Here is a 12,196-nt window from a genome sequence, read left to right on the forward strand (position 1 = left end):
CTGGCACAGGCTGCCGGGGGAGGGCGCGGAGCCTCCTCCCGTGGAGCCGCTCCGAGCCGTTCCAAGCCATTCCAAGCCATTCCGAACCATTCCAGAGCCCACCCGGGGGCGGCCCGGCCGGCCCGGCCCCGCCCCGCCCTGCACGGCTGCGTGACGTCACGCGGGGCGCGGTTCACTATTGGGCCGGCGGGAGGGGGGTGGGCGGGGCTCGCGGCCGCCTGACCCGACCCGGATGTGATTCCGCTCCGGGCACCGACGGCACGGCGGGCGCGACTCGGACACCGCCACCGTCACTGTCACCACCACCGCCACCGTCACCGCCACTGTCACCGCCACTGTCACCGCCACCGCCGCAGACACCGCCGCCATGGCGCTCAGCGATGCCGACGTGCAGAAGCAGGTAGGCCCGCGGGGCCTCAGCCGTGGGGAGCGCGGGCAGGAGCGGCCCCGGCCCCCGCGGCGGCGGCTGGTTCGGGCTTTGGGGGTGTGAAATCGTGTGTCCTGCTCTGCGAGGGGGAGCCGGGCGCTCCTCTGGGAAAGGAGGAAGGGGAGGAGAAGTCTCTGAACAAACTGGTTTATTCCGTGAAGCGTTTTGGTGACGTTTTGTGCCGGGCTATAAGGAAAGGGTTCACGAGCAGGCTGTTTGCTGTCTGCGGGGTTTAGCTGCACTTCAAGGCACATAAACACACGGCCCTAGACAAGTGCCGGCTTTTTAGATGCTGCGGTAGATGTTTAGAGGCCGGGGCCGATCTCTTCTGCCGTGAGAGGACTGGAGGAAGTGGCCTTAAGCTGAGACAGGGGAGATTCAGAAGATATTAGAAGAAAAAAAAATTCGTTGTTAGGGTGGTCAGGCATTGGAATAGGTTTCCCAGGGAGGTGGTGGAGTCACCATCCCTGAAGGTGCTCAAGAGTCACCTGGGTGACACATTTTAATGGTTTAGTGGTTTAGGGGTTGCAGGAGTAGTCCTGAGTTCATGGTTGGGCTGAGTGATCTCAAAGGTCTCTTCCAAACTCCCTTCTACGGTTCTCTAAGGACTTTCCATCTCTCTTTTGCTTGTGGCTGTCCTACATCCACTTGGCTGTACCTCAGCCTTTGGGTGGGATGTGTGGTGTTCTTGAATGCCTTTTTCACATCTAAGCAGAGTGGGGCAGCCTGGGCTTGGCTTGAAATGGAAACTTACAGCCCTGCAGTAAGTCTGGCTGCAGACACCTCCTCCCGGGGCAGGACAGCCTGTCCCTGTTGACAGTAAACACTGCCCCCGCCTAAAAAAGCTGCTTTCAGCTGGGTTGGAAATGCTGTGCCGTGTTAAAGGCTGCACGGATCCAGTCAGCACTGGTCTGTGGGGTTTCCTACAGGTGATGAGCAGATCAGGCAAGTTCCCTTTGTCCTTTGCATCACAAGTACTTCGTGTCTCACTTTCTCATTCAGTAAACATGGTCTCTTGGCAAGGAAGCATCGCATTGAAAGTAAAATCAACGGGTTGCCTTCCTCCTAAAGGAGAGTTGTAACACTGCATTTTATCCACAAAGCTTGTTTGTTTTTTTTCCTGCCTCTTCCACGAAGAGAATAAAAATAAATCTGGATTTAGGGGTGGTTTTGCTCAGCCATGATGGACCTGAACTTCAAAGGTTAGTTCAGGCTCTGGTGATGTACTAAACATGACATTCTCATAGCATTTCAGATCTGCAGCTTTCCTGTCAATGCTCTACACTCCTGAGCCTTGGATGATCCTGTTGACTGGAAAGGAGAATGCTGATGATATGGCAGTCCTGAATGTGTATAAATCTGGCAAGAACTTGCCAACTGACCCTCTTGCCTACTCACCATGGCGCTTTCAATAATTTTCACTTTGAAAATCATCTCCAATTAAGGATTTTTCCCATTGATAGATTTGTTTGCTCTATTCTGTCAGAGGTGTTTAATAGATTGTTCCATGTAGTTATTTCTAGCTACAGCCAGTCTAACATCTAGAACTTCCTATGGAAAGGGTAATCACAATACTGCTGATAGGCAAACCCTCTCTTCCTTTCTGTAGGAAATAATACTTTAAAGTTAATGTCTCATTTCAAAATACATTTTTTGTTAGTATTATTAAAACTAATCCTATTTGTAGATGTGAAAATCTCACTGTGGACCTCTTTTCATGTCTATAAAAAGCAAAAAAGGATTTCAGTACAGCAGCATTTGAAGGAAGTGACACTGTTCAGTCTTACCATACCAGGGGAAGTGAGTTCTGTATTAGCTTACTTCCATCTTGTTCCTTTTCTGCATGCAGAGGATGTTTCTTGAACACCCAGAATTGTTAGAAGTAGTTTTCCAAAATTCAGAAACCAAACCACACTGGAGGAAGTGACTCAGTAATGTGAGGGTTGCTGCTGTTATACAAAAGTTCTTAGTCTCCTTCAACAATAGGCTATTCAGCAAAATAATTTCCTTACTTTATGTGCCTCTCTTGTCCTTTCTGAAGTGCAGGGTAGAAAACTGATGCTGTAGGTAGAGACACACTTTAAAGTGTTGCAAACTGGAATTAGAAGAAAAATTGCTGATTTGATTTGAGGATGTGGATATTACTGTTCACTTCTTCCACTGCACATGTTTAAAATCTTCCACTTGTTGGTTCACTTCTGTTTTCTCCTCTCTGTGGGCATAGTGCTGTTCTGCACCTTGGCTCAGTGCTCAACTTGGCACCTTCCTAATCTCTTTAAAATATTACATTTTAACATGAGATTCTATAAGTAGAATCTTTTGTGTGAGTTTACTCAGAGTGGGTTGTCTGCAAAACGTGTCTCAGCACTAAGTGCAAGCAAAAAGCCAGTAGGTTTTTGTGGTCTGCTCCATCTGCCCCTGGAAATGGATGTACCCCCTTCCCAGCTGCAGTTTGTGTGGTCATGAGTCCTTATGGTTTGCCCCACAATGGGATCCTGACCTTAGGCCTGGTCACAGAAAGGCATGTGATAGATAAGAAGAGCTCAGTATAATTGCTTTCCTTGTCTTTAAGATGCTGAACCTGTGCTTTATAGTGTTTTGAGGTGGCTTCAGAAGTATTCTCCAAGTGGAATATATTGGTGCATACCAGGTTCTGAAGCAGCATGTGATCTGCTTGATGTGGTCTGGATCAACTAGCACTGCTGCCTCTGTCTCCTTCCCCAGCTCCTCCAAACTGTCATGCAACTACTTTGTAAAGTCATTTTGTAGCAGTATTTTTTAATGACCCTGTAGATCTTTACAGAATTTATTACGTTTTTTTTTCAGGAAAGATTTCTCAGGTGTTTGAAGGAACTTCTGGTTGTACAGATCTGACCAGAGTGGTCAGTAGCCCTTTGCTTTGCTTCACTGGCCACTGAGTGTGGAAGGCCCAGGTTCATTCAGATGCCATCTGTGTTAGTCTTCTCTGTTTCATGTAAATGTCATAACAAACACACTGATTTTGCTGTGTGAGGATTTTTGAATATTTCTTTTTTTAACTAAACCCCGGAGGCCAAAAAGTTGGTCTCATTAGTGAAGAATGAAAAACACTCAGCCTCACGTTTATACAAATTTACTTTGGGGTTGGTTGGGGTTTTTTTGTGTGGTTGGGTTTGGTTGGTTGGGTTTTTCTGTAGGGTTGCATATCTGAGGAACATTCTTCTAGTGATACCATTGAAACACCATTATGTAGAATTATTGGGAAAAATAATTTTCTTGTAGTCAATGCTAAGATGAACTGACTCCTTGGCCTGCATGCTCAATTTAACTTTGTTTGCAAACAACATTATATGAATTAGTAAATGGATATGGAAGGGCCTGCTGTACAAATGAGGAATATATATACCTGCTTCCTCTAGTCAAAGTGCTTTCCTATACAAAATATTTTCTTTCCTCTCTCTTGTCACAGATCAAGCATATGATGGCTTTCATTGAGCAGGAAGCCAATGAAAAGGCTGAAGAAATAGATGCAAAGGTAAAAATGGAAGTTCACTGTCAGTAAGTGCAAAAGGAAAACTGCATCTGGCATCCTGTTTTGATAGTTGCACTCAGAGCAGGCCTAGAACACCTTTGTAAGCTACAGCTGATTTCATGTTTAGTTATTACATAGCAAAAAATGGTGTGCCAAATAAAGTTAACATTTCTTAGCTTTTGACAGATGAAAACAGGTTGGAGCTATATTTTGGCCTAAGTTTTCTTAGTGGTTCTCAGATAAAAATTTATCCATGTGGAAGTTCACTCCTTTTTTTAAGCAATCAGGAGATCTGAGTGATAATGTGACTGGATTGGATTAAGTGAAACACTTTCCCCACCTCCTGTCCATAACTTGATATCACTGAGGATTGAAGGAGTTCTCTTCGTAACTATTAATTCTGCTGAGGTTTGTGCTAACAATTATAGTATTGTTTTATTATAACTATTTATAATATTGCCCAAGAGCTCATACATGTCCCAAAATGCTAAAAGATGAAAGTTAGACTGGTTGGATTATGTTGGTGAAAGTTTGTTTGTAACCAGGTTCATAACTGTACCTAAAACTGTGTAGACAGCTGCAGTCTTAATTCTAGATGTGATTCAGTAGGATCCTGGGGAACTAAACCATCAGTTCATGTTTAAGGCTTGTGTTGAATTACTTGCAGAATTCTTCACTTAGGTTAAGCCACAAGAGACCAAGTTTAATATTAATCAGGTGACAGAGTGTAGATGTTTACTAAAGAAGGATTTATGGTGCCTTACAGCCCTAACAGTGTTCATTATACCACTTCAGAAACACCTTGTTGGTATTGGACTCAGCATGTGCATTACTAGTAATATTTAATCTCCCTTAAACATTTAGATCTACACAAATATTTAATCAGCACCAAAGCAGGTATTCCTGAGGATCTGCAAACAGAAGTCAAAGGTTGGGATTGGATTCTCAGGTATAATTAGGGAAGTTTTCCACGTGTTTTCACGTGCTGCCTGGCTAGGCTTTACACAAAAGTAACATCTATACTGTCACTCTCCCTGTGAAAGAATTATTTAAAGTAATGACGTTTGTGGACACTGAGGGTTGGGTACCTTGTTTTAGGTAGAACCTTTTGTAGCCAGAAAAGAGACCAATTCTGTAAAAACAGATCAGAGCTGAAGCTAAAATGAGTTTCATGTAACAGTATATAATACATAAATTTGGTAATTTTGTGCCTGAGGAATACATGCTGCAAGGAAACATACCTCAGTCAGTTAATAAAATAAGCATTATCTTGGTGAGCAAGGTTCTAGTTTAGCAGAACACATCTTGTACTCACTCTGACTTGAGGACTGGTCAAAATGTTTTATTTTATGTGGAACCATAAATTGTATCATCCTATCTTGTCTGTGAATGTACTCTGAAAGAATGGCTGTCACATTTTGATTCTGTTTCTTTCAGCCCATGGAATCAATTTCCACTTCAGTTATTTAATTTTTACTGTAGGCAGAAGAAGAATTCAACATTGAGAAGGGTCGCCTTGTTCAGACACAGAGGCTGAAAATCATGGAGTATTATGAAAAGAAGGAGAAGCAAATAGAACAGCAAAAGAAAATGTAAGTTGCTTAGGTTAGATGGCTGACTTCAAAGCCTGACCTCTCATTTTATTGCTAATTTTATACAAAATTCTTTTTCCCTGGCAAACAGGCAAACTGATGATATATTTAATTCTGAGTTTCTAGGGTTTTTTTCTGGAGAGAAATTGTCAGAGCTGAGCTACAATAGTGTAACTTTTAGGAAGAGCAATTAAAGGATCCTTCATGTTTCTTTATGCACTTAATTTCTGGAAATCTGCCCTGGTCTGTTACCCTGGGACAAATGATCATGTCAGGTTTATTTTGGGTGGGTCTTTACTTAAGGACAGGGTTCTGCATTTTAATCATTTGTGCAGGTTCAGAAACAGATTCAAACAGGTGAACAGGCTTCATTATTAAATGTTGTAGTACTGTTATCTTTAAGGTGTACAGATAAATGTTGCAGTTCTTCTGTCAAAGGCTGACGGATTGATTCACATATATCATTCAACTTGCAGTCAGATGTCCAACCTGATGAATCAAGCAAGACTGAAGGTCCTCAAGGCAAGGGATGACCTTATTGCAGTGAGTATCTCTCCAGTAATACACAGAGGCTCTATTTCTACCGTGTGTCAGGAAATGTAACAATTCTCTAAAGAAAAACAGGATTTGGGAGTGAGTAACGTTTGCTTCAACATACAAAAGTGGCTTTCCAAGGCATTAAGGATTTAGTCCAGATTTGCTGATCTACTTTAGCTTATTTTCACTGTTTCTATTACGTGCTCCTTTAGGAAAATACAGTTGTTCCTGTTCCCAGGAACGTTGCAGGGACTGTTGTATCTGTCATTTGCACAACAGCTTGTTTCTTTAAAGAGCAGGAACACCCTCTTGCACGGCTGGGAGAAGTTTGAGGTTCTCTTTGCCCGAAGCAACGTTTCTGTGTTAAAGCTGCCGTGGTGTAAGCAAGGAGGCTTAAAACACCATTAACTGGGCTTTTCTGTCTCCTTCGGTGGCCCATATTACATGAAAAGCTTTGTTTCTTGTTCTAGTAGGTGACCAGTCTGTGTCTTGACTTACAGGGTGAGTGATCGTTTATCAGAGCAGGCTACGTTTGGGCTTAGGTCGGGCTTACTGTGTTTGTCTTACACCACGTGCAGTGTGTTCTCACTCTGCTCATTGTGCTGCGTTCCCACGCCTGTCTTAGAGACGGTTCCTGCTCTGCTAGGTGGGGCTGTTGAGCTGTTGGAAAAGCTGAGAGACCTGTGGAAGTCAAAAATAAAAGCTAATGGGTAAAGGATAATGTTCAAGTTGATTCTACCATGAAAAAGGGGAGTTAGCAGAAGAAAATCACCAGTTTATTGACTCTTTAAACCGAGTTTCAAACTTTAGATTGTATTCACAGAGAGGAGGAAGGTGGGTAGCTGAAGAGCTAACTCTATTGTGATAGTCTCTGCTGGGTAATCTCTTCCTCATTTATCTGCTGACTCAACCTCATGCTTCTGAGTAATTCTAAACACTCTTCCTCATTTTAAGACATTTAAAATCACATGCTGCTCACTCTTTCTTCCCTTATCAGATCTTTGGCTTCTTTTGTGAAGAGAGATGAGCAGTTCCAGAAATGCTGTGTTACTCTAGGGAGGGCAGTGTAACTAGGTTTGACCATGGCATTAAATTGTGATAGTGTTATATCCTCACAGTGATTGTGTTACCCTGCACTCTTCTTCTAAATGCCATGAGGCAGGACAGTAGGGAAGGGTTTATACCAAATCATGGTTTCTTTATCTGAAATAATTATGATGGTTCAGTTCTAGGAGCTGTGTTTGAGGTGACTCAAATTTCTTAAAAATTCAATCCCATCCAGTATTGATTTGTCAAATAAAGATAATCAAGACCAACTTCTTCAAATTAAAAAATAAGCTCTCTCTTTCAAATCTTGACTTGCATTTGCTTACAATTAAAAAATACCTAACCTGAATATTATTTGCTACAAAGGTAAATTAGGTTTCTTTGTTTGACCATAAAGCTGAAAAATTTGTTTGGACAACTTTATTAGTTTACATGAAGCATTTATTTACAACATATTTAGTCTGTCTGAATTAATGCTGCAGGTACTATCCTTTTACTACTGAGCTCTCCCTTTTTCATGAGAAAGGAGTTATTGTCAGATTTTAATGAGTTCAGATCAGGGCAGGAAGAAGGGAAGTGTTTGGAGAGGATAGTGTGCCATGCACAGAGATGAAGGTCTAGCTTGGATGAACACCAGCTGGAGTGTACATTTACGTGTTGGCAGGGTGTGATAGCTATAATAGAAGTACAGAAAGTTGGTAGGCATGAAACCAAATGCCAAACAGATGGGCTCTGCTGATCTGATTTCTTCTGAATGTAGGATTTGCTGAATGAGGCCAAGCAGAGACTTGCCAAGGTGGTGAAGGATACTGCCAGGTACCAGGCACTGCTGGATGGACTAGTTCTACAGGTAAATATTTAAATTGTAGAACACAGATCATTGCTGCCCTATCCCCCTAAGTTTCTTTTGTCAGAAATAACCCACTGGAAATTACAGTTGTATTGGAGTCTAGATCAAATGTTGCTGAGTGATCTTTGGGTTTTAAACATCAGCTCAATATGTTTCAGACTTGGATCCTGAACAGAAGAGGTTGCAGCTTATTTTGAGGGGTAGAACCTGATATACCAAGCAGCAGTTCCATTGTAGCAATAATTGCAGATGTGCACACATACACTGTAACATGCACATTTTAGGCTGCACACATTAAGGTCCTGTAGTAATTGGCTGGATCAAATGCACCTTTGACAAAGGCTGTTTCTCCAAACCCAGAAGTTAGTAGTTATCCGCTTCTAAAGTCTTTTGGGCGTTTGAGACTTAATAAGCCCTGGCTTTGACAAATTTGCTGTAGTATGGCATGTGCCTGTGAGAGGCATATGAGGTAGAAATCAAAGCTTTGCTTACCTAGAAGAACGTCCTCAAGCCCCAGAAATCAACTGCCAGAAATCCAACAGACATTGGCCGGGTCAGTCCTGCGGGCCCTGGTGCCACCTCCTGGTACGGGTTGGTCCTGTTTCTGTGAACTCCCAGGAGCCACCCACGAGCTCTCCTGTCACAGCTGGATGGCTGAGTTTTCTCAGCAGTGTCTCCTACCAGCTTGTGCCTCCAATTTAGTGGGGTTTCCTTGCCACACTCAGATCTGGTATTGCTGTACATCAAACAAACCTGTCCTGCTCTTGCGAACTGGCCACGTTTGTCTTGGCTCATTATATTTGATCCAGTGAGAGATCTGTACTCACAGTTGGACTAGATGATCATTGTAGATCTCTTCAAACTGGAACTAAACTTATTTTAATCTGTTCTAGTCTCAGATATTACCACAGGAGCTGCAAGACAGGAGTTATTAGAACAGGCATCTGAAGCTACTGCATGTCTTCAAGAGCTTGGCTGCATCCTCAGTCTACATAGACAGCAATGCTCCTTGTGTATACATGAACATTAACTGGCCAACACAATCCTATGATTCCATGTATAGTTGCACTTGAGTTCCAAACCCATCATCCTTATTTGGGCTCTTTCCCAGGTATTGGTGCTGTCCTCACAGAATGTCTGCATGAGGTGAACTTGCGAGCAAAGAACTAAATAAAAGAGGCTGATATCGTCAGGTTCTGGGTTTCAAGTTGATCAGCTTCTTTCCTTTCTTGGGGTTAAATAATTCTAAGACAGTTAAAATGTTGACTGTATGATCCTGAAGTGGTTGTTCCCTGCAGGGATTCTACCAGCTGCTTGAGCCCAGATTAGTTGTTCGGTGCAGGAAGCCGGATCTCCCAATGGTTAAGGTAAGACACCTGGAATGGTTTGACAGTGTCCTGCTCACAAAGGCCTAGACCTGACTGCAAATATTTGCTGCTCAGACCCCTTCTGTGTGACATGAAAACAAGCTTGGCTTGTTGCACTTCTGTTGTAGATACAATGCAAGAACCTAAGTGTGCTTCCAAAGTTGGGGATCATTTGCTTGCTTGGATATTACCTTGGAAACTTTATACATTGCTACAGTATTAAGAATAATAATTGGATCTGGCTCAAAAGCCAAACTGAAATGCATTTGCTTAATTAAAATAAAAAAAAGAGGCCTCAATCCCTTCATTTTATTACTACAAATAATTGAGTGGTCGAACCTGAGTGGTGCAAAAGCATTTGTCAGTGCTAACTGGAAGTTTATCTTCTATCTAGAGTGCGGTACAGAAGAGCATTCCTGTCTACAAAAATGCCATAAAAAGAGATGTGGATGTTCACATTGACCAAGACAACTTCCTGCCAGAAGACATGTAAGGAAAACGGGAGTGTTTTATACACAGGACTAACATAATGCAACTTTTCAAGATGCAGCTTGTACTAGAGCACTCTCAGAAAATTAAGTATGGAACATCCTCACAGTGTCTGCTGCTGTTCTTGTGGAATTTGGCACTTCTTTGTGTTAATCAGGCACAGACTCTGCAGTTTTCTCCAGGCAAGCAGTGTCTCAGTCAAAAATGTCAGTAAAAGTTTTGTGCACCCTCCAGCCTGATTCACTGGAGCAGAGGATAACTGCACATAGAAACTTAACCACTGGTCTTTTTAGGAGAGAGGATATGGATGTTGCTTTCTGTCTCAAGATGATGCAAACTGAGTCATAAGGTGCTGCAGGATAATCACTTGATGGGGTTTATGTCTCTTCTGTCTGCAAGGCTCTAAAGAACATGGCACAAAGCTGTATATTCTGATAGTGATCTTTGTGTATGGACCAACAAACAATTCTTTTATCACTCGTCCTCATTTCCGAAATCTGGTAGCTGTCTTAATAACACAGAGTCTGAAGCTGTTTTGAAGTGACAAGTTTCATGGCTCCACTTAAGATTTAGATCATGCTGATGAGGACCCTTGCACGTGGCTGTGGGCTCTGATAACTCCAAAGGTGCTTTGCACTGCTGCTTCACTGGATCACTCTGTGCTGGTTCCTGTTAACACATGATCAAAAAGTTTGGTTTTTTAGAAATAAAAATCTGTCTATCTGACCTGTTTATAAACGCTGGTTTATGATAGTTTCTCTGCCACATTCTGTCTCTGACCCATGGAGTTCACAGATTTTTTTTTTTATTTTTTGTCACTTTTTAGTGCTGGAGGTGTTGAAATCTACAACGGTGATGGTAAAATTAAGGTTTCCAATACCCTGGAAAGTCGACTGGACCTTGTAGCCCAGCAGGTGAGTTTCTCTAACAACCGAGGTGAACAAAGTACAGTTAACTAGTTTGGTCTTGTAATTAAACCCTCCTGTTTCCAGTGTGTCACAATAATGCATGGGATCAGATTTCAACGTGGATGACAAGAAGTTATTTTTTAATAGAAAGAGCTAAGTTACCTACTGTTTGTGCTTGTCTGCAACAAACATGGCTTTCCCCAGAATGATCCCTTTTGAATTAAACTTGAGCATAAAACTCTATAAATTATGATACTGAAAGACTTGGCATGACTACACTGCAGTCAGGATGCTGAAATTCTGAGGCTAACTTGAATTACTGAAGCAAGCTTGGGACCAGAAACTTTGGCTGACACCTATTAAATCCTAGTGCAAAAAAAAAAACCAAACCACCAAACTAGCTCTGGCATCTATTTCTTATGCTGCAGTACAGGCAGTCCTTCCAGTCTAGAGAGAAGCAGGCAATGTGTGATCTGATAAAGACTTCAGAAAGCTCAAATGAACTGACTTGTTAATTTTGAAGCCTAGCCTAGCTATCCCACAGTGCCTGCAGGAGGAACATACAGGAATTGTATTGCCCATTGCATGGAACTGATGTGCTCTTTCTCCACAGATGATGCCAGAAATCAGAGTGGCTCTCTTTGGTGCTAATGCCAACAGGAAGTTTTTGGACTAAACCTCTATGAGAGGAGGTGGGATCTGTTCCACTGCCATACTGAAGGGGATGCAAAAGCATCTGCTAATTTGAAATCTTGAAATATAACATTACTGTGTCATCCAATATCTGTTCTTCAATGGAATAATTTTGCATACCTGCTGTGCTTAGCCTCTCTACTTGTGGTTAGAATGTATTGCTCAAAGGATGTGAAGACATACATATTCATCCAGAAGTGGCACTAGGAAGTGGAGGCATTTGGGCTCTTGGCTTTCCTTACACTGTTGTGACACTATAAGGGCAAGTGGTCCATTTAGGGTCACTTTGTTTGCTTTGGCCACATCTCTTTCAAGTTGTCTGATCTGTGAAGTAAATCACTGTGCTGGCAAATTTGCTTTTATTTGCTGCTGGCAAACCCCTTTTCAATTGAGGTCTTCAATGTTACAGAGGGCATGTATTCCTTCCCAAGGTAGTAGTTTAATTCATGTTCCTTGGTCAGGCATTTCTTGTTCTGTATATGTGATTTAAAATAAAAAGCCTGAGCCTGTAAAACTCTATTTATTAAAATAAAAATGCGTGTGTGTGTATATGGAGTTCCCTGTCGCTTCTCTCTGGGGCATTGGCAGCAACCTTTGAAGAGTGGGATTGTGTGAGTAAGGACTTACTACATGAGCTGTGTGTATTAACTGTTCTGTGAAGCCAGAACTCGAGTGCACGGAGTGGTGTCAAGCTATTTGCTGGAATAGCGTTGGATGGCAGGCAAGGCTTTTGAATAGGACTCCAGGATGCCAGTCATTCTCCCTGAGAAATGGG

General features: G+C 42.4%; 1 protein-coding gene across 1 annotated transcript; it reads left to right on the forward strand.

Annotated features, from left to right (window-relative positions):
- Nucleotides 1-223: 223 nt before the first annotated feature.
- ATP6V1E1 (ATPase H+ transporting V1 subunit E1) lies at nt 224-11,970 on the forward strand. The gene is made up of 9 exons (XM_008920602.3): nt 224-400; nt 3,876-3,941; nt 5,421-5,530; nt 6,007-6,073; nt 7,875-7,964; nt 9,263-9,331; nt 9,726-9,820; nt 10,647-10,734; nt 11,342-11,970. The coding sequence occupies exons 1-9, from the start codon at nt 368-370 to the stop codon at nt 11,402-11,404; spliced, it is 681 nt and encodes a 226-aa protein (XP_008918850.1). The 5' UTR covers nt 224-367; the 3' UTR covers nt 11,405-11,970.
- The last annotated feature ends 226 nt before the right edge of the window (nt 11,971-12,196 follow it).

The sequence above is a fragment of the Manacus vitellinus genome, unplaced genomic scaffold, assembly GCF_001715985.3.
Source record: "Manacus vitellinus isolate BGI_N305 unplaced genomic scaffold, ASM171598v3 scaffold_5_pilon, whole genome shotgun sequence".
NCBI lineage: Eukaryota > Metazoa > Chordata > Aves > Passeriformes > Pipridae > Manacus > Manacus vitellinus.